Source organism: Oncorhynchus tshawytscha, linkage group LG08 (genome assembly GCF_018296145.1).
Source record: "Oncorhynchus tshawytscha isolate Ot180627B linkage group LG08, Otsh_v2.0, whole genome shotgun sequence".
Taxonomy (NCBI): Eukaryota; Metazoa; Chordata; class Actinopteri; order Salmoniformes; family Salmonidae; genus Oncorhynchus; species Oncorhynchus tshawytscha.
In genome coordinates, this window is record NC_056436.1 from 21,961,681 (window position 1) to 21,986,534 (window position 24,854).

The 24,854-nt window shown below is 44.4% G+C and overlaps 1 protein-coding gene across 1 annotated transcript in view; it reads right to left on the reverse strand.

The window, feature by feature from the left end:
- Nucleotides 1-1,260: 1,260 nt before the first annotated feature.
- LOC112256790 (protein Daple) overlaps nt 1,261-24,854 on the reverse strand; it is a 102,683-nt gene continuing 79,089 nt past the window's right edge. The window contains exons 19-32 of the mRNA XM_024430294.2: nt 23,142-23,283; nt 21,183-21,377; nt 20,364-20,525; nt 19,781-20,058; nt 17,700-17,843; nt 16,897-17,083; nt 16,473-16,618; nt 16,213-16,302; nt 15,130-15,413; nt 10,946-11,149; nt 9,693-9,758; nt 9,462-9,530; nt 8,995-9,242; nt 1,261-3,778 (exon numbers count right to left, since the gene is read on the reverse strand). Coding sequence (XP_024286062.1) covers nt 2,807-3,778; nt 8,995-9,242; nt 9,462-9,530; nt 9,693-9,758; nt 10,946-11,149; nt 15,130-15,413; nt 16,213-16,302; nt 16,473-16,618; nt 16,897-17,083; nt 17,700-17,843; nt 19,781-20,058; nt 20,364-20,525; nt 21,183-21,377; nt 23,142-23,283 — 3,187 coding nt within the window. The 3' untranslated portion in view covers nt 1,261-2,806. The remainder of the gene's footprint in view (nt 3,779-8,994; nt 9,243-9,461; nt 9,531-9,692; nt 9,759-10,945; nt 11,150-15,129; nt 15,414-16,212; nt 16,303-16,472; nt 16,619-16,896; nt 17,084-17,699; nt 17,844-19,780; nt 20,059-20,363; nt 20,526-21,182; nt 21,378-23,141; nt 23,284-24,854) is intronic.

Sequence of the window (24,854 nt, forward strand, 5' to 3'; positions counted from 1 at the left end):
TATCAGAATAATAGTAGTGATTTATTTCAGCTTTATTTCTTTCATCACATTCCCAGTGGGTCAGAAGTTTACATACACTCAATTAGCATTTGGTAGCATTGCCTTTAAATTGTTTTGGGTCAAACATTTTGGGTAGCCTTCCACAAGCTTCCCACAATAAGTTGGGTGAATCGTGGCCAGTTCCTCCTGACAGAGCTGGTGTAACTGAGTCATGTTTGTAGGCCTCCTTGCTCGCACACGCTTTTTCTATTTTGCCCAAACATTTTCTATGGGATTGGGGACAAGGCTTTGTGATGGCCACTTCAATTCCTTGACTTTGTTGTCCTTAAGCCATTTTGCCACAACTTTGGAAGTATGCTTGGGGTCATTGTCCATTTGGAAGACCCATTTGCGACCAAGCTTTAACTTCCTGACTGATGTCTTGAGATGTTGCTTCAATATATCCATGTAATTTCCCCATCTCATGATGCCATCTACTTTGTGAAGTGCACCAGTCCCTCCTGCAGCAAAGCACCCCCACATCATGATGCTGCCACCCCAGTGCTTCACGGCTGGGATGGTGTTCTTCGGCTTGCAAGCCTCCCCCTTTTTCCTCCAAACATAACGATGGTCATTACGGCCAAACAGTTCTATTTTTGTTTCATCAGACCAGAGGACATTTCTCCAAAAAGTACCATCTTTGTCCGCATGTGCAGTTGTAACCCGTAGTCTGGATTTTTTAATGGCGGTTTTGGAGCAGTGGCTTCTTCCTTGCTGAGCGGCCTTTCAGGTTATGTCGATATAGGACTCATTTTACTATGGATATAGATACTTTTGTACCCGTTTCCTCCAGCATCTTCACATGGTCCTTTGCTGTTGTTCTGGGATTAAGTTGCACTTTTCGCACCAAACTACGTTCATCTCTAGGAGACCGAACACACCTTCCTGAGCGGTATGATGGCTGCGTGGTCCCATGGTGTTTATACTTGCATACTATTGTTTGCACAGATGAACATGGTACCTTCAGGCGTTTGTAAATTGCTCCCAAGGATGAACCAGACTTGTGGAGGTCTACAATTTTTTTCTCTCTGAGGTCTTGGCTGATTTCTTTAGATTTTTCCATGATGTCAAGTAAAGAGGCACTGAGTTTGAAGATGTGGATGTATTTCAAGGCCTACCTCCAATTGACTCAAAAACCTCTGTCCCACTGGAATTGTGATACAGTGAATTATAAATTAAATAATCTGTCTGTAAACAATTGTTGGAAAATTGCTTCTGTTATGCACAAAGTAGATGCCAAAACTATAGTTTGTTAGCAAGAAATTTGTGGAGTGGTTGAAAAACGAGTTTTAATGACTCCAACCTAAGTGTATGTACACTTCTGATTTCAACTGTACTATAATACACCTCTAATAGACGGACTAGTCGTCTACCTAATAGAGGAGTCTAATGAGATTTTTATCCACTGGCTTTTTACTAATACAGAAAACTCATCAATACATTAAGAGAATGAGAGATTGTGCACAATTCAAAAGAGCTGGGTAGCGGTGTAAAAAAATATATACAAAACGTAATAATTCCAACACTATCAATAATTAAAAACTATAAAGACAAGCCTTTAATAGCCTCTTGTTGATAATGTCACCGATTAGCTTTCTGAAGTAAAAATGTATCCCGTCTTCAGACACATCTACATATTCATCCTTGTCTTGTCAATCTTTGGATTGTATTTGGAAAATAAGATTTATTTTCTGCACATACAAGACATCACACCGACAGTGTTCTATTGTATAGGGATCAGTTTTCTGGGGCATTAATGGTGGTTAGTCATGGAGAACATTTTACATATCATTTTTTAATTCTTCAACCTGACCAATGTCTCTGAAACTCTCATTCATCTTTCTTAATTTCTCTCTGTCCATCATCACCATTATGTCAATCATCTCCAAATCTCTGTCTTTCTTCATCTTAAACTCACTCAATCCTTTCCTCCAGAAATGGTCCCCTCTTGCTACAAAAAGCCCTGCTTTGTCTCTCTTCAATGAGTTGGTCAGTCTGGTGTTCCCTCCCTCTATGGTATATCTGCCTGTTTCGGTCCTGCCTCGCGTACACAAAAACAGATATGGGATGAATTACATGCTCCCCACAAGCCAGTTTCAATTTGAGATGAGATATACGCAAAAGCCCATAGTTTGGGTCACCCACAGACGCAATAGAAAACAGCATGTTCAAAGTGGGAGCTGACCCATTTCCAGTAATGTGTCACTGAGGCTGTGTTGAGATAAACAATCTGTCCTCAAGCTCCTAAAGATGGAGGACAGACTTTACCATGCAATTACTCTGGGAGTGGTCTTTCCCCAAAATGTTAGTTTTTCAGATTCAGAATAGAACTCATTGGACAGGGCCAGACCCACTGTGCTGTGCATACAGTGCACATAGAGCAACCAGTGTTGTCCAATAGCAACGAATGTATTTTTCTTTTCTTTTTTTCTCTCTAGTGCTTTTGCCTTCCTCAAAGCATTCCTGTACATGTTAATGTAACTGCGGCACTGGCGGTCCCAAGTACCATGCCCACGTGTTGGTCATGCAAATCAAATCAACCATATGTTGCCAGCTGGGTACAGCGCCCTGTGGTGTGTCTCTTTGGGGTAGAATTTCCTTTATGAAGCGTTAAAAGCAGCTAGGAAGTTTCAAATGGTCAGAAACAGAAAGGACGTGGTCCAGTACAGTGAGGACCAGCCTAGCTGTGCCAGACCAGGCATCCTGTGGTTTAGCAGGAAGAAAAGTTTTTGTACAGTACTGAGGCCTGCCACTACAATAACGGCTCCTAGACACAGCCGTACTCATACCATACAGTCTGAGGGTCGTTGTTGGGGTCTGGGGAGGCAGAGGTGCTCATGGGGTGCTCCTCTGTGCTGCAGCTCAGCCCCCCTCCTCCTCCCGCCACCTCTGGTTTCTTCAGCAGCGGGCAGTCAGTCTGGAGCCTCGCATCCCCCTCCTGTGGTTCCTCCAGCCTCAGAGCCGGCGCTGCCCTCAACACCTCCCCACAGTGGTTCTTCTGGCGGGTGGGCTGTTCTTGTGGCTGCAGTCCGGAGCTGGGGCTGTTGTTCCTGGGGGTGGAGCCTGGTGTTGTTCTCCCTCCGGAACACTGAGGCTGCAGGGACAGGGAGGAGGAGTGGTGCTGGGGAGGGGCCAGGTTGAGAGGTTCCTCTTTGGGTGGAGCCAGAGACAGTCTGCGGGGGTCGATGTCCAAGGGTCCTGCTAACCTGGCAGACTGGGGGCGCTCCCTGGCCGTGGCTCCAGCCCCAGGCCTCCTGACCACCCCATCCCCACCACCTCGGCTGGGCGAGCCTCCTGCCTCCATGTCTGGCCGGTAGCTACCTGGACCATTGGAGCGCAGCAGGTCAGCGGAGGCCAGGCTGAAGGTCCGAGACAAACTGCTGCTGCCCAGACCTCCTCCATAGGGTGCAAAGGGTCCCAGGGGTAAAGGCCACCCCCCTGTCCCTAACCCGTTGCTGGTCCGGTTGGGTAGGGTCTGTGACTGGGACTGGGGCATGGAGGTGGATCCCTCTTGTAGCAGGACACTGGACTTGACACACTGGCCTGGTTTGGAGGTCCTGCCTGGCCCCTCACCAGCCCGGTGGAGGTCTGTGTCTCTCTTCACAGTGGGCGTAACATAGCTGGTGGGGGTCTTGGCTCCATCTCTCAGAGGAGAGGGCCGACAAAGGGTGGATCTCTCTCTCTGTTCTAATGGGTTGAAGTAGTCCGCCACCAGATCTTCCCGACTGCCTGACAGCACCTGAGGGGAGGGAGAAGGGAGACAGAAACAGTACGTAGACAGGTTCATCAAGGAAATAAACCCTCATCACCCAGGGAGGGAGTCCATCCACAGCTATAACTCTCCATGCTCAAATTCCTGGATTACTGTACAGACAACATCAGACTGACCCCATCAGTGTTTGTTTAGATGGTGTCCGTTAAACAGCATTAAAGATTCCCCGGCTCACTGCTCACAGGGATAACAGCCAATGAGACGATAAGAAAACTAATTTAAGAAATCCTTTTATAAACAAGGTGAAGTATTGATTTGGTCTCACCTACCTGCACCATTAAGAATACAGGGACTGAGGGGCCTCCTGGGTGGCGCAGTGGTCTAAGGCATTGCATCGCAGTGCTAGCTGTGCCACCAGAGATTCTGGGTTCAAGAGATTCTGGGCTCATGGGGCGACGCACAATTGGCCCAGCGTCGTCTGGGGTTAGGGAGGGTTTGGCCGGCAGGGATATCCTTGTCTCATTGCGCACTAGCGACTCCTGTGGCAGGCCGGGCACAGTGCACGCTGACCAGGTCGCTAGGTGTTTCCTCCGACACATTGGTGCGGCTGGCTTCCGGGTTGGATGTGCGTTGTGTCAAGAAGCAGTGTGGTTTGGTTGGGTTGTGTTTCAGAGGACCTCTCGACATTCACCTCTCCCGAGTCCGTACGGGAGTTGCAGCGATGAGACAAGATAGTAACTACTACTAATTGGGGATAAAAAGGGGTAAAAAAAAAAAAAAAAAAAAAAAAAAAAAAACAGGGACTGTGAGGTAACGCCACTGCTCAGGTATCAATCAATACAGCACTTTGGGAACAGCACTTTTGGAACAATGGGAGTGTTTAGGCATCAACAGGGCTCAATCAAATTTAGTTAAGCGTCTTAATTAGTTTTAGTGTTTTAAGTGGTTAGAGCGGCACAAAACAATCAGATTGGTCAATGCATTCAGAGAGATAGAAAGAGAGCAAGGCGTTGAAATCTCTTTCTCAAGGGGCTTTATTGGCATGGGAAATGTTTACATTGCCAAAGCAAGTGAAATAGATCAACAAAAGTGAAATAAACAATAAAAATGAACAGTAAACATTACTCACAAAGGTTTCAAAAGAATAAAGACATTTCAAATGTCATATTATGTCTATATACAGGGTTGTAACGATGTGCAAATACAGCACCAGTCAAACGTTTGGACACATCTACTCATTCAAGGGTTTTTCTTTATTTAAAAAAAAATTCTACATTGTAGAATAATAGTGAAGACATGAAATAACACCTATGGAATCATGTAGTAACCAAAAAAGGTGTTCAACAAATACAAATATATTTTATATTTGAGATTCTTCAAAGCAGCAACCCTTTGCCTCGATGACATCTTTGCACACTCTTGGCTCTCAACCAGCTTCACCTGGAATGCTTTTCCAACAGTCTTGAAGGAGTTCCCACACATGCTGAGAACTTGTTGGCTGCTTTTCCTTCACTCTGCGGTCCAACTCATCCCAAACCATCTCAATTGGGTTGAGGTCAGGTGATTGTGGAGGCCAGGTCATCTGATGCAGCACTCCATCACTCTCCTTCTTGATCAAATAGCCCTGACACAGGCTGGAGGTGTGTTGGGTCATTGTCCTGTTGAAAAACAAATGATAGTCCCACTAAGCCCAACCCAGATGGGATGGCGTAACGCTGCGGAATGCTGTGGTAGCCATGCTGGTTAAGTGTGCCTTGAATTCTAAATAAATCACAGACAGCACCATCACACCTCGTCCGTGCTTCACGGTGGCAACCACACATGGAGATCATCCGTTCACCTACTCTGCTTCTCACAAAGACACGGCAGTTGGAACCAAAAATCTCAAATTTGGACTCATTCGACCAAAGAAAAGATTTCCACTGGTCAAATGTCCATTGCTCGTGTTTCTTGGCCCAAGCAAGTCTCTTCTTATTATTGGTATCCTTTAGTAGTGGTTTCTTTACAGCAATCCAACCATGAAGGCCTCTGAACAGTTGATGTTTAGATGTGTCTGCTACTTGAACTCTGAAGCATTTATTTGGGCTGCAATTTCTGAGGCCGGTAACGCTAATGAACTTATCCTCTGCAGCAGAGTCCTCATGAGAGCCAGTTACATCATAGCACTTGATAGTTTCTTAAAGTGCAGTTGCAAAAACTTTCAAAGTCCTTGACATTTTCTAGATTGACTGACCTTCATGTCTTAAAGTAATGATGGTCTGTCATTTCTCTTTGCTTAATTGAGCTGTTCTTGCATTAATATGGACTTGGTCTTTTACCAAATAGGTCCATCTTCTGTATACCACCCCTACCTTGTCACAACACAACTGATTGGCTCAAACGCATTCAGGAAAGACATTCCACAAATGAACTTTAAACAAGGCACACCTGTTAATTGAAATGCATTCCAGGACTACTTCATGACGCTGGTTGAGAGAATGACAAGAGTGTGCAAAGCTGTCAAGGCAAAGGGTGGCTACTTTGAAGAATATCAAATATAAATATATTTTGATTTGTTTAACACTTTTTTGGTTCCTACATGATTCCATATGTGTTATTTCATAGTTGTGATGTCTTCACTATTATTCTATAACGGTAGATAATAGTAAAAAATAAAAATGAAAACTTGAAAGAGTAGGTGTTGTCCAAACATTTGACTGGTAATGTAGTTAAAGTACAAAAGGGAAAATCAATAAATATGGGTTGTATTTCCAAAGGTGTTTGTTCTTCACTGGTTGCCCTTTACTTGTGGCAACAGGTCAAATCTTGCTGCTGTAATTGCACACTGTGGTATTTCACCCAATAGATATGGGAGTTTATCAAAATTGGATTTGTTTTCAAATTCTTTGTGGGTCTGTGTAATCTGAGGGAAATGTGTGTCTAATATGGTCATGTATTTGGCAGGAGGTTAGGAAGTGCAGCTCAGTTTCCGCCTCATTTTGTGGGCAGTGTGCACATAGCCGGTCTCCTCTTGAGAGCCAGGTCTGCCTACTGCGGCCTTTCTCAATAGCAAGGCTATGCTCACTGAGTCTATACATAGTCAAAGATTTCCCTAATTTTGGGTCAGTCAGTGGTTACGTATTCTGCTAATGTGTACTCTCTGTTTAGGGCCAAATAGCATTCTAGTTTGTGCAGATTTTTTGTTAATTCTTTCCAATGTGTCAAGTAATTTTTTTTGTTTTCTCATGATTTGGTTGGGTCTAATTGTGTTGCTGTCCTGGGGCTCTGTGGGGTCTGTTTGTGTACAGAGCCCCAGGACTAGCTTGCTTAGGGGACTCTTCTCCAGGTTCAAGTCTCTGTAGGTGATGGCTTTGTTACGGAAGGTTTGGAATTAGCTTCCTTTTAGGTTGTTATAGAATTTAATGGTTATTTTCTGGATTTTGATCATTAGCGGGTATTGGTCCAACTCTGCTCTGCATACATTATTTGGTGTTTTACGTTGTACACAGAGGATATTTTTGCAGAATTCTGCATGCAGTCTTAATTTGGTGTTTGTCCCAATTAGTGAATTCTTGGTTGGTGAGCGAACACCAGACCTGACAACCATAACGGGCATTGGGTTCCATAACTGATTCAAGTATTTTTAGCCAGATCCTAATTGGTATGTGAAATGTGATGTTTCTTTTGATGGCATAGAAGTATTGTTTTAGTGATTCACCATAGTGAAAGCATAGGCTCAGGTTCAGGGTCTCTATGTTTTTGGTTGGATATGTTTCTCAATTTCTTTTAGGGTTTTGCATACGTCACAAACCATTTGTCATTGTTCATTTTCTTAGGTTGTCTGCTTGACATTTTTAGATTTAATAGGGAAGCTGAGAGATCAAACATACTGTTTAGGCTTTCTACTGTTCTAAGTTTACACATTCACTATTACAGTAAAACATTTTGTCCAGGAAGTTGTCTAAAAGGGATTGAATGTGTTGTTGCCTGATTGTATTTGGTATGTTTCCACACTACTTTCCTTCCATCTATACCATTTCATATATTCAGTTCCTATGGCTTTGATGAGTTATTGCTCTGTTCAAGTAGACTGTGATTTTGCTGTGATCTGATAGAGGTGTCAGAGTGTAAAGGGCTGACTGAACACAGTCTCTGGGTTGAGCTCAGTGATAAAGTAGTCTATGGTACTACTGCCAAGAGATGAGCTATAGGTGTACCTACCGTAGGAATCCCCCCGAAGCCTACCATTAACTATGCACATAACCAGTGTGCGACAGAGCCTCAGGAGTTGTTGATTATGTTGTCGTAGTGGTGCCTAGGGGGGCATATGGGGGAGGGAATGACCTGCAGGTAGGTGTTTGTCCCCCTGTGTGCGGAGGGTGTCAGGTTCTTGTCCAGTTCTAGCGTTTAGGTCGCCACAGACTAGTACATGACCCTGGGCCTGGAAATGATTGGATTTCCCCCTCTAGGATGGAGAAGATCTCTTAGTTGAAGTATGGGCATTCTAGTAGAGGGATATGCTATAGGTAGCACACAGGAGGAAATTTCTCTCATTTCCTTTTGAATTCTTTGCCAAATTTAAAATGTTCCTGTTTAGATTTTAATCTAAGAGTTAGGTCTGCTCTATACAAAATTAGCATACCCCCTGAGTCCCTTCCCTGTTTCACACCTGGTAGTTTGGTGGATGGGACTACTACCTCAGGCCTTGGATATTCTAGGATGAGTGCTCTCGCTCTCTCAAAAATGTGCTTTACATAGCATCACTCACCACAGAACTAGACCTTACCTTATATCTGAAACTGGGGACTTAAAGAGAGAAACCTGTTCAGTATTCCTCATTTGCAGATGTAAAAAACAAACTTAGTTCAGATTTTAGAGGCTCTTTTTGGGAGATAGTTAAATAATTCAGCCAACCTAGACTAAATGATTGCACATCATAATTTAAAACATGAGATTTGGCCATAAGAAGCCAAAACGCCTTCATCCATTTCCATATGACACTGTATGCTTATAGTGGCTGGTGAAATTTAACAACCCAGAATATATGTGTCAAATAAAACTACTGGCTATATCCACAACGCCATTCATGACCCCCATACATCACTTTATGGCATAGTATGTGCCAGATCTTCCAGTTGTTGATGAATATGTTTAGCCATACTAAGCTAGTACCCCCACATCCCAAACCATTTATCCATCTCCCCATGACACATTATCTCTCTATGCTTACAGTGGTTGGCACATATGTGTGTGTCAATGCTTACAGTGGGTGGTGACAGGGTGTTGCTCTCTTCCAGGAACTCTTCCAAGGTGACCATCTCGCTGCCAGGGGAGGAGGTCCGGTGGCTGCCAGGCCGGGGTGCACTCCTCTGGACCGGGGTGTGGGCGTGTGTGTCGTAAGGGACAATGGCGCTCCAGGGGAGGGTCAGGGAGTGGGACACGTCGTGACTAAGGCCCACTACGTCATCACTGGACAGACTGGCAGAACGGTCCTGCAGGTGCTCCAGGGAATCTGGGTGGACAGAGGGAGGTAGAGATAGATAACTGCCGAAAATGACTTCATTAAGTCCGTAGTTGGGGATAGTACCAAAAAGCAGGCTAAAATAGCGGTTGGAGATATGCTTAGTGTAACATCAAGTCTGGTATAGAAAGCAAAGATTGTTAAAAATAAAAAGATCTATTGAATAGGTACTTTGCAGGGTTTGCAGATAGGAATAGATGCTGGTTGTACCTTTGCAGTTGACAGGGGAGTTGCTGCTGGAGGTGTTGCGGCTGAGCTCAGCAGAGCCTGGTCGATAACCTGCAGAGAAAGAGATGGAGGGGACTACATTTTCACTATGGTCAGAGAGGTAAGGGAGAGAAAGAATGAATAAGAAAAAAAGAGATTGAGCAAGAATGAAAGAAACCTAGTGAGAGGGACACAGAGCCGTCTGAACATGTATTGATCATCCTTGTTCTTTACCTGCATTTCCATGGACAAGATGAGCATCAGGGGAGTGAACCCGAGAGTCGTCCTCATAGATGAAACCTGCAGAGGACACAGACAGGAAAGGGGGAAGTGAGAGTTACTCATTCACGTCATCACACATTTATAGAGCGATAAAGGTACGTGTTATGAGTCATTGGTCTTAACAGACATTTCCCCACAGCTTTACCACATCATTGCACCAACGTCTCTTATTAACTGTTCCTGTCCCATTTTACAACTGAAAGTGTGCAGACTTAAAGGTCAGGTAGTGTAAAGGGCGATTAAGGGTCATCTCCAAGCTTTAGGAAAAAAAACTAAAACGTATTTAAACACAGTAGGAAGTGATCCACCTGTATTTCAAGTATAGCTCATAAATTTAAAGATTTTCATTTTACATGAACATAGCCATAAGCTTGTCTCTCCACACGCTTCAACCCTATATGACAGCCTATAGATAAACTATAGATAGTCGACTTAGCATCTACATACTGAATCCAAATGTTGCTCCTGTATAATATCATGTAGAAACTGGCTCTGCAAGATGATGTAGCCTAAAACCACAAGGCTCCTTCCTGTAAGTGTTTGTGTATCTATTCCCCAGTTGATGGGACAAGGTTCTGAGATTCGACCAGAAGGTTTCAAGAAAAGTAAACAAACTTTCCATTAGACCGCGACTATGATTATTGACCTAGGACAGCAGAATTATTCCATTAGAAAGCACTGAACACTGATTGTCAGCCAGATTTTTCAGCACTGTGTAAACAATGAATTCTGGGGGATTTAAGTCACCTGTTAGGTGTTATTCTAGAACACTAGCTAGGTTTCTATCCAATTGGCGACAGAATGTCATGCAAATATTTTAAAAAGATGCGCATTTCCAAAGGGGTTTCCATCAAACGGACTTGTTGCAGATAAAATGCTGTGCGTGAATACATAGTGCACATACAAATCACTTACCCAGCAACAACTTGGGTAATGGTTACAGAGAACAAGGGGCATTAAAGCAGAAGTTCAAGTTCAATTTCCATCGCATTTTCAACTCTCGCAATGGTTTTGTTACAAAATCGGTTGCAGTAAAATTGCAAACTTGCCCAATCTGCCACAAAACTGTGTATGGAAACCTGGGTAATGACTTTAAGTAGAGGCTGAAGCAAATTTGTTTCATGACATAGAACGGACATAATGCGGGCCTATACTATGTCATGGTCATTGAAGATGGCAGTGCATGGGCATTGGGCCCACTGTACCTTTGGGCCTGCGTCCAGGCCTGGAGCTGGGTGTCAGGCCTGAGGTAGAGGTGTGGTTGGCGGGGATGGAGTGAGCAGCAGCCCCCCCTAGCTCCACACCTCTCCGTCTGGCGTACAGCTCCTCAGTGCCATTCACACCCTCACTGCTGCCCCCTGAAGCACGGAACAGCTCCCGGCCTTTGGACACTCCACTGTCGTTTAGTGCTAGGGAGACAAATAACAGAGTATCTATGATGGTACCACATCCTTCCAAACAAACCCCATTCTGGGCACAGCAGACGCATTTGAGCTGGAGGCTGCTGGACAGTGGACACAGTTAGGGCAGGTGGACTATACATTTGTTAAAGCAGAGAAGGGTTACCGTCAGCAAAAGCTTTCTAAGGGAACAAGTTGACTCCTGGCCTTTGGCGTGTTTACTACGGTACACTGATATACAGTAGTCTCAATTATCACTTCTTCAGTCAGACCTTTCCAAATGACAAGGTACGTACACCAATGGTTTTCAGAGGCATTTTGGACCTACCAATGTTGCTATCCGATTAGTCATAACGAAAGAATAATAGGCTAAATCCAATTTTAGTTATTCAGGCTGAACCTTGGCCTGCTGAGACAGAATAGAACACTGACAGTTCTACTTCAACAGGAAGTGAAGGCCTTGGCAGTTTCCTGTCTGATTCGATCTCAGAAGAGAGAGAAAGAACACCAACTACTTCTCTGATAAAGTTCAGTGTGTCAAATCGGAGGGCCTGTTATCCGGACCTCTGGCAGTCCCTATGGGGGTGCCACAGGGTTCAATTCTCGGGCTGACTCTCTTCTCTGTATACATCAATGATGTCGCACTTGCTGCTGATGATTCTCTGATCCACCTCTACGCAGACGACACCATTCTGGATACTTCTGGCCCTTCTTTGGACGCTGTTTTAACTAACCTCCAGACGAGCTTCAATGCCATACAACACTCCTTCCGTGACCTCCAACTGCTCTTAAATGCAAGTAAAACTAAATGCATGCTCTTCAACCGGTCGCTGCCCACACCTGCCCACCCATCCAGCATCACTACTCTGGACGGTTCTGACTTAGAATATGTGGACAACTACGAATAACTAGCTGTCTGGTTAGACTGTAAACTCTCCTTCCAGACTCACATTAAGCATCTCCAATCCAAATTAAATCTACAATCGGCTTCCTATTTTTCAACAAAGCATCCTTCACTCATGCTGCCAAACATACCCTCGTAAAGTTGACCATCCTACCAATCCTCGACTTCGGCGATGTCATTTACAAAATAGCCTCCAAAATTCTACTCAGCAAATTGGATGCAGTCCACCACAGTGCCATCCGTTTTGTCACCAAAGCCCCATATACTACCCACCACTGCGACCTGTACGCTCTCGTTGGCTGGCACTCGCTTCATACTCGTCACCAAACCCACTGGCTCCAGGTCATCTACAAGTCTCTGAAGCCCCGCCTTAGCTCACTGGTCACCATAGCAGCACCCACCCATAGCACGCCCTCCAGCAGGTATATCTCACTGGTCACCCCCAAAGCCAATTCCTCCTTTGGCCACCTTTCCTTCCAGTTCTCTGCTGCCAATGACTGAAACAAACTTCAAAAAAATCACTGAAGCTGGAGACTCATATCTCCCTCACCAGCTGTAAGAGCAGCTTACCGATCATTGTACCTGTACATAGCCCATCCAACTAACTCATCACCATACTCTATTTATTTATTTATCTTGCTCCTTTGCACCCCAGTATCTCTAATTGCACATTCATCTTCTGCACATCAATCACTCCAGTGTCTAATTGGTATATTGTAATTACTTTGCCACCATGACCTATTTATTGCCTTACCTCCCTTATCTTACCTAATTTGCACACACTGTATATAGATTTTCTTCAACTGTAGTATTGACTATGTTTTGTTTATTCCACGTGTGTTGTTGTATGTGTCAAACTGCTTTGCTTTATTCTTGGCCAGGTCGCAGTTGTAAATGAGAACTTATTCTCTACTAGCCTACCTGGTTAAACAAAGGTGAAATACATTTTTTTTAAAAGAGAGTGCATTGATACGCTAACAGACAGCAGTGCCTCAGTCAGTAGGGTGTCTGGTAGGCTAATGGCTGGCCAAAGCCTTTGATTCCCTTCCCTGCTCCCTCAGTCAAGCATGAGATTGGTCATTGATTCAAAGCGTACCATGTTTAGTAGTCGCAGACATCAATAGATCCAATAGAACAGTTATTCTGTATTTTAGCACAGCCATTGTCATTAAGGTGGGCTGAGCGAGGGGATGACAAGAATGGTGTGGAGGGAAAAGAGATGGATGGTGATGGTAAAAAAAAAGCATGGCAGAGAGTGACAGACACACGGCACACAAGAGTACAGGATATGGAATAAAGGAAGATGTGAGATTGTGGTGTTTGGGTGGGAGACAAGGAGAGTCAGGGAGAGTATAGTGCTAGCTGGAGGCAGTCATTATCACCAATGCAACACAGGCAACCTAAACACTCAATCCCTCCCTAAGTGGTATTTATATCACTCTGGGGGGGGGGGAAGCAGAAATCCTTTGAACAGCAGTAAATATTGCTGATTGCCCCATCAAGTAATTCTCCTCGCAACATTCCTCCACCCATGTGGAACATGGGATTGATACTGGCTGCCAGATTAAGAGACAGAGCAGACAGATTAACTGCCTTTATTGGGATGGTAGGCATCGCTCTTCCCAGTTGCCCACTTTACATGATTAAACATATCAGGTGACACACAGATATCTCATTCTCACAGAAGTAGGCAAAGCTGCTGGCTGGCTGCAGTAAGGGGGGGCTCCAATCCAAAACAAGGCTACTTACTGCAGGGTCTACCCAGAGTGGAGTGCCTGGTGTGAGGCTGGAGGCCTCAAACTAGCCTGTTCAGTTCAGAGTTCAGTGTGTGTGTTGTGTGTGTGAGAGAGAGAGAGACAGTGTATGTTGTGATGGGAGGAAAGCTTGATAAGTGTGTATGTGTGCATTACGACATCTGTTTTCTGTAAGGAAATAATGACAGAGGGCCAAAAAGTAAAGATGTTACAGATAAAAGGGGTTAAATAAAGAGCAATGAGTGAAGATGGTGGTGTTATAAAGAGGAATGAGTGAAGATGGTGGTGTTATGAAGAGGATTGAGTGAAGATGGTGGTGTTATAAAGAGGAATGAGTGAAGATGGTGGGGTAATAAAGAGGAATGAGTGAAGATGGTGGTGTAATAAAGAGGAATGAGTGAAGATGGTGGTGTTATAAAGAGGAATGAGTGAAGATGGTGGTGTTATAAAGAGGAATGAGTGAAGATGGTGGGGTAATAAAGAGGAATGAGTGAAGATGGTGGTGTAATAAAGAGGAATGAGTGAAGATGGTGGTGTAATAAAGAGGAATGAGTGAAGATGGTGGTGTAATAAAGAGGAATGAGTGAAGATGGTGGTGTTATAAAGAGGAATGGGTGAAAATGGTGGTGTTATAAAGAGGAATGAGTGAAGATGGTGGTGTAATAAAGAGGAATGGGTGAAGATGGTGGTGTAATAAAGAGGAATGGGTGAAGATGGTGGAGTTAGAACTGTCCAATGATGGGCGGGAGGGGCTCGGTGGTGCAGGTGGGGATGTCAGAGGAGGACCAGAAGCGAAGGCGTCTAGAGTGAGAACGTTGTGAGGGAGGCGTCTTGGGAACCTTCTCCTGGCTCCTTGTCCTCAGAAAGCCAAACCGCTTGGCTGCAGTGACAGGGGGTACTGCTGGCAGGACTGTGGGTACTGCTGGCAGGGCTGGGGCAAGGAATGGGGGTACTGAACAGGAGGGGGTTATGTTTTACATACAATGACAAAGAGAAGAGGGAGAAAGAGATTGAGTGAAAGTAGTTAACTACATGCATTATATAAATGAACAGGGCCCGAAATTGCCCAACAAAGATGACGAGATAAACTATTAAAATGTTTAGTCATGCAACAGATCCCCATTGAACTAGTAGAGAATGAAGAACAGACATCAAAAAAACAAAGGCAAGATGAGTTTGAGGGGGAAGACATTTTAGATTTTGTGTAGCTAGTTTACAGCTACCTCTTGTGGAAAAAAAGAGGACTTGTAGAACTGTAGGGCCAGGACAACTTCCATTATTCAGGGATAGAACTACCCTGGATGAGTAGACATCCCCTCTGTCTGTCTTACCTCTGCTGGAGTATGTGGGGGTGGGGGTGAGTGCAGGGAAGTGTCCCTGTCCAAGGTGGTTCTCCTCCAGAGAGTGGTTCCATACAGAGTCCAGGCTGAGGCAGGACTGGCGGGGGGGCAGTGGAAGGGGAGGCGTGGGGGGGGGGATGTCAGGGAAGTCCAAGGTGGGAGGTTCGGGCAGGGGAATGTCAGGGGCGCTCCGCACCCTCTCCCTGGAGCTGTCCTGTCTGTTCTTGGGCTTGATGAGTTTGGCCAGAGCCTTGGCCCCGGCCCAATGGTTCCTCCTGACAGACACAGACAAAAAGGAAATCACAGTTACACTCAGACATCCATCTAACATCAGCCCATAGGTCACACTGGCGTAGTGGAAACCCCTGCAGCAAAGCTACCACCTCATCCTCGACAGACGAAACACCATGGCAGGTGTAAGCTAGTCGGCCTACTGATGCAGCACTTAGTACTAGCAGCCTGCCAGTCCCGTCAGAGACCTCACTGCCCTGGCCTGGCAATGGCAGCGGCCTTGTTCCTCCTTTTCTTCCACCTCTCAAGAATAGTGCCAGCCCTCCTCCTCCTCCTCTCCCAGAAAACCAGGCTGATGACTACCAGAGGCCCAGCGGCACTCATGAGAGCGACCTCCCCTTCTGTGAACACTGGTAAGCCTACGAGTGATGAGAAAGATCACCCCGGCAGCATGGAGTCCAAGTTCCAATGTGCAATATAAAAAAAATACCTGCTAAATACTGTAAATACAGAAGCTATAGATAGGCTAGTAGGCTAGACTACATTGTCTACATAATGAAACAATCCATAGTAAGCTATTGTTTTGATGGTGGACTGATTGTATTTGGCATTAATAGACAGGTTTTATGCAGCACAAACATTCTATCCAAACTGTGAGAGCACGAGGACAGCTAAGGTAGGCTATAGGCATACAGGACAATTGGCAGGAGGGTTTACTGACCATGTGACCTGACCAGGAAAATCTCTGGGCTCTAGGGCTTGCTAATGGAGCCATTTGTCATCCTATTCATAGTTCATTGACTAAGCTACATTATTAGCAAATCAAAATGTAACCGTACTAACTTTTTAGGAGATGGATCATAAAACTTGTACTGATCCATGATCTTCTCCTCCAGTTTCTCCTTCTGCCTCCGGAGCGAGTTCAGCTTGTCACTGGAAACACAGGAGTTGTTTGATTTATTTATGACATTCAATTATCAAAATGACTTTCCTCTATATACCTGCATGTGAACACACACACACACACACACACACACACACACACACACACACACACACACACACACACACACACACACACACACCTACACACACCTACTTACATGTACTGTTTCTGCTCTTTGTGGTAGAGCTCCTTGCTCTCCATGGTTCTCTCCAGCAGGGTCTGGTTCTGTTGGCTCAACATCTGGATCTGACTCAGTAGGTGGTCGTTCTCCTCCTCCAAGTTCCCCTTCAGACGGGTCAGCAGCTGGAGACAGAACACATAGATTTCACACTGTTGCTAAAACTGCAGCATGTACATGTGTCACTACAATTCAATTGCATTATATTCAACTTTAGAAATGCACTAAACATTTCATATGGTTTAAGTCAATGGTAACACTGACCCAGATAAAGTTGTATATTAAAGATTAGGACACAAATTAAGCCTACTTCTGGACAAAACTGCACTTTCAAGTATCTAAAGCACAAAAGCTGTATGTGCAGTAGCTGATTTCAGTCCCCGAGTGTCAGTGGTCTGTGTACCTCACAGTGGTTGTCCAGCTTGGTCATGGAGATGTCCAGGCCTTGGTGCTGCTCCTTCATCGAGTTGTATCTGGCTTGCCAGCGGTTCACCTCCAGCTGAGCTCTGTTCAGTCGGGTCTTCAACTCCTTGGTCTGCACCTGCAGCCCGTCATACTCCGCACACAGTTGGGAGTGAGTCTGGGTCAACCTACAGGGTATGTCAAGAGACAGTATGAAGAGACATATGAGGTCCTGGTGCTTTGCAAAATAAATCACTCTTCAAAAGCCTAATTTTAGGATCAGATCGTCAGTTTTGTAGGTAGTTAATTTTGTTCGATTTTTGCGTTGAGTTCAGCCATACTGATTGTTTCAGCCCATTCACAGGCCTTTCCACTTGGCAACAAGAGTTTTATCTGATTGTAGTGTTACATGACACGTGGTAGTGTGTGAATACGGAGCAAGATAAGGAGAAAGTCAGCCATTACAGTATGTAACCACCAGAGGGTACCAGCATCAGGCTGTACTCTACCAGTTTTTCTGCTGCACTCATATTTTCCATTGGAAACACGGTTCTCTACATTTTAGTCATTTAGCACACTCTTATTCAGAGTGACTTAGAGCATCAATTAGAATAATGTGCCTTGCTCAAGTGCACATTTCTTCACCCAGTCGGCTTTGTGGATTCAAACCAGTGACCTTTCAGTTGCTGGCCCAATGCTCTTAACCACTAGGCTATCTTCATTCTCTCCCATATGGTGATGTTTGTAAAGCTGGAGTTAGTAGGTGTGGTTGTATAGAGGTGCTGCTGTGCTGACTGAGCTCACCGGTCCAACTCCCCCCTCAGACTCTGGTTCTCCCCCAGAATCAGCGCATTTTTGTGGATCTCCTCTCTTACACTCTCCCTCTCCTTCTGAAAGGTGGACTCCACTGCCTCCATGGCATCTTTCTGCTTCAGCAGCACTATGTACCTGAACAGACAGACACAGAGACTGGGTCAAAGATAGAACCTCCACAGCAGTCACATAAACAGATATATGGTGCCCAGTTAACTGTCCCCAGGTTGTGTGTTGTGTTACATCTAAAATAGGCCATGGTGATCCCATCCCTTATAGATTCCTAATGATCACCAAACCACCTAACCTCTTTACACTCAATAAGAAAGAAACAACAATAGCAATGTTAGATTGGACAAGAGTTGGTTGGAAAAGTCATGAGATATTGAGCGCCTGTGACATGGTGGTGGTTTGTTCTAAGAGCTTCCATGATCACATACCTTGGCTATCCCATCAGGGTCGTTTCATTCATTTTCACGAAATGAAGAAGAAAACCTCTGACCGAAACAGGGAGGGACTACCACAACCTGTCCAATAACCACTCATTTTAGTTCTGTTAAAAAACATTTGGCTACAGCGTGCCCTAACGAAAACACAACCAAGGGCTTTGAGGCACATATGGACCAGCTAACATTCCAGCTGATTAGGCCCTTGACAGTACAGCAGGCAGACTCTTCTAATCCGTGGGCCTCAACCCCAGGCCCTTACTCCATTGTTCATTAACGAAAGAAGGGTAGGAGGAGAGATTATTAGTCAGCCAGATCAGCCAGCCAGTCCACAGTGCCTCTCACATCACTCCATTTAAACTGAACTGACGGTAAGGTTCACAATAGAGTACCACAGTATGAGTCATAATACCCATAAAACCTAGCGTTCAAACAGGAAAATGGTTCCAATCGCTTTTCCACCATTCATTTTTCCCATAGGGGATTTTAGAAACACTTAATATAAGGGCTGTGTTTTGTGTAGGCTTACCCTGGCCTGACGTTCTGATAACCATGTAAATCTCTCTAGGACAAGGTGACTTTTATCAATATATTTGCATTTACCCCCCCAAAATGAAACACTAATTAGCTGCTAATGTGGCTATCGTAAAGAACTACAAATACCATGATGATTTGGACGAGACTGCTGAATCAAGTCTAAGGTAAGAATATCTGGATTAACTATCTAATGTTAGCTAAATGTAGTAATGAATAAATTGTCTAAATGTCTTTAAAATAGACAATTCTGTGAACAGTCATGTGCAAGTTTTAAATAGACACAATACCTGTTAAGAAATGGTGTCAGCTACAGATTACATGCAGGTGCTTGCAGTGATTTGTAGTTTTGCATTTTCGAATCTGAGAGTAAATAAAGCTGAATATATTGATAAAAGTCATCTTGGCCTACGCCAGGGTAAGCCTACACAAAACGCAGCCCTTATATTAAGTGTTTCTAAAATTCCCCGTGGGAAAAATTAATGGTGGAAAAACGATTGGAACCAGTTGCCTGTTTGACCGCTAGGTTTTATGGGTATTATGACTCCACCACTGTGGGGCTCTATAGGATAATCTTTCCAGTACAGGAGGGACGGTGGAAAAACAAGGGTGTGTGCAGACAAACAAGAGAACAGTTTCCATAGAAGAGGGTGATATCTGAAACCACTAGTGTGTGTGTGACCCATTTCAGTCTGACCCATATGTGTGCAATCGCTTAGTGTGTGAGGTGTAAATAAATGTAACGAAAAGGATTTATTCTTGATTTATTGCCTTTTTTATCCTTTTGCCCAGCATCCCAGAGTCGCCTCTTCACTGTTGACGTTGAGACTGGTGTTTTGTGGGTACTATTTAATGAAGCTGCCAGTTGAGGACTTGTGAGGCGTCTGTTTCTCAAACTAGACACTAAGTTTAGAGTACTTGTCCTCTTGCTCAGTTGTGCACCGGGGCCTCACACTCATTTCTACGTGACCCCAAACTTTTGAACGGTAGTGTATATAAATAAATGTGTGTTCCCAGTGGTTTGTGCCTAGTGGTGTGTGTAACCCTTGTGAGTGTGTGTGTGTATGTATGTGTGTTCTGTGTGTGGCCCACTTGTTCTCCAGTGCACGGTGCTCCTTCTCCAGAGCTCTCTGGTTGCCCTTCAGGGCGGCGTGTTGGGTGATGAGCTGCTCGTACTCCGCCGCCTGTCTCTCGTGAACGCTCAGCAAGCGCTCGTGGTCCTGCAGCACGCCCTCCCTACCCACCCACGCTTCCTCCCGCTGCCGCTGCCACGCCTCCGACTCGCTCTCCAGAGCCCCCACCTGGCCCTGCAGTACGGCATTCTGGGCCATGAGAGATGCACTCTGGCAGTTGAGGGTGGAGTTCTCCACCTAACGGAAGGATACAAAGGAAGAGTATCACTTTATTAAACCCATTAAGATGTTGTCTGCGTCAGCTGGCATTCGAACACACCACAGAGGTATAATTCTCAGATTATCACAACATCTCCATTTTCTTCATCTCAAATTGGTCATCCTACAACATCTACATAGGCAACAACTGACACAGCTACTCTAAGAATGCAAACAAGGGGGTGAAAAACAAAAACAACCACCTGACCACCATACAGCCAAGCTCAGAGCGAGAAGCACAGTAGCATGTTGGAGTAGAGCCACTGTAGTATGTATTTTAGTACCTGTAGTTTGGCTGTCTGTTTGTGCAGGAAGGTGTTGTGCTGCTGCAGTGCTACAGCCTGCCCCTGTAGGGCCACATTCTGGGCATTCAGCTGGCTGTTCTGGTTGTCTAGCTGTCTCAGCTGATCTTTCAGTAGGTGCTTCTCTGTCTGCAAGGTTGCTTTCTGAAAGGAAAGAGGGAAGTGGGTAAGATTATACATGGACAAGACACCGAGTGTACAAAATGTTAAGAACGCCTTTCTAATATCGAGTTGCAGCCCCCCGAGGCTGTTCCCCCTGTCGAAAGCGTTCCACGGGGTCGCTGGCACAAGTTGACGCCAAGGTTTCCCACAGTTGTGTCACATTGGCTTGATGTCCTTTGGGTGGTTGGACCATTCTTAATACACATGTGAAACGGTTGAGCGTGAAAAACCCAGCAGCGTTGCAGTTCTTGACACAAACCGGGGAGCATGGCACCTACTACCATACCGTGTTTAAAGGCACTTTAAAAATATTTTGTCTTGCCCACACAATCCATGTCTCAATTGTTACAAGGCTTAAAAATCCTTCCTTAACCGGTCTCTTGGTCAGTCATGGAAAGAGCAGAGATGCTTAATGTTTTGTACACTCAGTGTATACCATTTGTATAACAGTTTGCCACATGCTTATGCCAGTATGTTTTGACAGACTGTACTTGTTGTTTAGCTACTTATGTTCTAAGCATTCACAGACATTACTGAGGAATCCTCATCCCGAATCTCAATCAAACATTCAAACCTTGCCTTTAATTGAATCCTATCCTTCATCACCCATTCTATCCCTATAAAAAGAACACCACTCACGTTCTTCTCTATATCGATGAGGCGATCCTTGAATTTAAGGAGCTCTGCGGTGGCCTCTCTCGTCACTGTCTCCCACTTCTCCTGACCCTGGCTGTGGCCCTGGACCTGACCCTGAACTGCAGCCTGCAGTGTGGAGCTGTGTGAGTGGGTCTCCTCCTCCTGCCTCTGTCTCAGAGCCTCCAGAGTCTTCTTCAACTGATCACCACAGACAGCACAGAGGTCAACCGTGTGGGGGGAAAAAAGATTATAAGTGAACAAGTTACAGTGGGCAAAAAATAATTTAGCCAGCTACCAATAGTGCAAGTTCTCCTACTTAAAAAGATGAGAGAGGCCTGTAATTTTCATCATAGGTACACTTCAACTATGACAGACAAAATGAGGAAAGAAAATCCAGAAAATCACATTGTAGGATTTTTAATGAATTTATTTACAAATTATGTTGGAAAATAAGTATTTGGTCAATAACAAAAGTTTATCAATACTTTGTTATATACACTGTCTTGGCAATGACAGAGGTCAAACGTTTTCTGTAAGTCTTCACAAGGTTTTCACAAACTGTTGCTGGTATTTTAGCCCATTCCTCCATGCAGATCTCCTCTAGAGCAGTGATGTTAGCCCTCCAAAGATTTTCTATGGGGTTGAGATCTGGAGACTGGCTAGGCCACTCCAGGACCTTGAAATGCTTCTTACGAAGCCACTCCTTCGTTGCCCGGGCGGTGTCTTTGGGATCATTGTCATGCTGAAAGACCCAGCCACGTTTCATCTTCAATGCCTTGCTGATGGAATGAGGTTTTCACTCAAAATCTCACGATACATGGCCCTATTCATTCTTTCCTTTACACGGATCAGTCGTCCTGGTCCCTTTGCAGAAAAACAGCCCCAAAGCATGATGTTTCCACCCCCATGCTTCACAGTAGGTATGGTGGTCTTTGGATGCAACTCAGCATTCTTTGTCCTCCAAACACGACGAGTTGAGTTTTTACCAAAAAGTTATATTTTGGTTTCATCTGACCATATGACATTCTCCCAATCTTCTTCTGGATCATCCAAATGCTCTCTAGCAAACTTCAGACGGGCCTGGACATGTACTGGCTTAAGCAGGGGGACACGTCTGGCACTGCAGGATTTGAGTCCCTGGTGGTGTAGTGTGTTACTGATGGTAGGCTTTGTTACTTTGGTCCCAGCTCTCTGCAGGTCATTCACTAGGTCCCCCTGTGTAGTTCTGGGATTTTTGCTCACCGTTCTTGTGATCATTTTGACCCCACGGGGTGAGATCTTGCGTGGAGCTCCAGATCGAGGGAGATTATCAGTGGTCTTGTATGTCTTCCATTTCCTAATAATTGCTCCCACAGTTGATTTCTTCAAACCAAGCTGCTTACCTATTGCAGATTCAGTCTTCTCAGCCTGGTGCAGGTCTACAATTTTTTTTTCTGGTGTCCTTTGACAGCTCTTTGGTCTTGGCCATAGTGGAGTTTGGAGTGTGACTGTTTGAGGTTGTGGACAATACTGATAACAAGTTCAAACAGGTGCCATTAATACAGGTAACCAGTGGAGGACAGAGGAGCCTCTTAAAGAAGAAGTTACAGGTCTGTGAGAGACAGAAATCTTGCTTGTTTGTAGGTGACCAAATACTTATTTACCACCATAATTTGCAAATAAATTCATTAAAAATCCTACAATGTGATTTTCTGGATTTTTTTTCTCATTTTGTCTGTCATAGTTGAAGTGTACCTATGATGAAAATTACAGGCCTCTCTCATCTTTTTAAGTGGGAGAACTTGCACAATTGGTGGCTGACTAAATACTTTTTTGCCCCACTGTACATAAGAGAGTAGAAGTAAGAGTGAAAGTGTGTGTGTGTGTGTGTGTGCAAGAGTATGATTAGTAGAGAATGTGTGTGCTTCAAATATGTAAGTGTGTGTGTTTCTGTGTGAATGAAAGAGGTGTATAGGTACGTACGGTGCTGAGTTCAGTGCGCAGCTGCTGATTAAGACTACTAGACTCCTCCAGTCGAGACTCCAGACCATGAATCTTCTCCTCACGGATCTCCAGAGTCTTCTTCAGCGTTGACTCGATCTTACTCTCCAAGATCTTGTACTTACTGTAAGGCATACAGTATGTCTAAATGTCATATCAAGTCCAATAGACAGTCCCAGACACAAATGACTTCATTGATTAAAATTAATCAGGAATGTGGTGCTTTTATTTAGGTGCCACGATCAAACAATGGAAATTCCTGCAGAACGATGCAAATTATCATACATACATACACTAATGACGCTGAATTGACCATTTATTTGAGCTTATTTCTTCTAATATCAAGAGTGAGACTATGTGTGGCAGATAAATCCTGTACTTAGAAAAGACTAGAGGAATACTATGGGATATTGAATTTCTGACAAATGTTTGCTTGCTGAGGTCATGTTTAAAAGTTTTACAACCATATGACTTTCATCCGTACTAGCGTTGGGCTAAGACAAATATGAGGGGAAAAACTGGAAAACCCTTGCCAAGAGGTGGAACACAATATCACCATGAGCATGCAGTGCACACATGAGATTACTAAGCGGTGTTAGAATGTAACTCAGGGTAGTGAATTTATTTGAGGTTAACTGATTAGTGGCAGCTTTGGTTTCATTGAGCACAAATAGCTGGAGAAGGAATGTCTTTGCTTTGTAATCCAACTCCTCTGGGTAACACTCACTTGGGTCTCTAACTCTCTACCTCTTAACACATCCTCAGATACTCTTAAGAAAAACCCTCAAGAAGATGCCCTACTTTGGGGTAATACAAGTCTTTTAAAAAGTGTCTTATTTCGTAGTTCAGGAGTGTACAGTACAGCTATCCCCACAGTGCTGTCCTGCTGTGCTCGCCTCATCCGACCTGGGGTTCAAATAGTATTAATTTTCTGTCAAATATTTTAGCTGTGCTTGATTGAACTTGTCTGGTACAATTGAACCAATGGAATAGTCCTAAAAGTATAAAACCTCACCCATCTGGCATTCTAGGCAGGCTCAAACAAACACTCCAATTATTTGAAGAGAAAAAAAGAACATTACTTGAACACAGGTCTGGTGCTCACTGTGACTTGACTGTATGCTACCTCACCCGGCAGGACTAGATTCTCTGTTTTCCAGGGAAAATTGAACTGCTGCAAGCCACACAGGAATGGAAACCATCTTTCCCCTGTAATTTTGCCATTCCCCAAACAGTCTTAGAAATTGGTTATAATAGAACACTGCACACGTGCCCCTGTAGTTATTCTGACCACCTTTAGAAAGGAGTATTCAGTATTCAGGGACGCACACACACACACACACACACACACACACACACACACACACACACACACACACACACACACACACACACACACACACAGAAATAGAGAGCCAAAATAAAATATGGAGAAATAAAGCCGGAGATAAATAGAGATTAAACACTTTCAACACACTTTTGAACATAAACCCGGACTCACCCACTATACCTGCCACAGGAAGTAGGTAGGTAGGAAGGTTGGGCAGCAACCACTAAAGCAAATAACACTGGCTTAACATGAAAAGCCCCTTTTCTTTGAGCTTTACAAAACCCAACATGACCCCTGTTCCTCATCCAAAGTGGACATTGGGAACACATATTTTCACAAGGGGCCAAGAAGCATTTCAGCACACA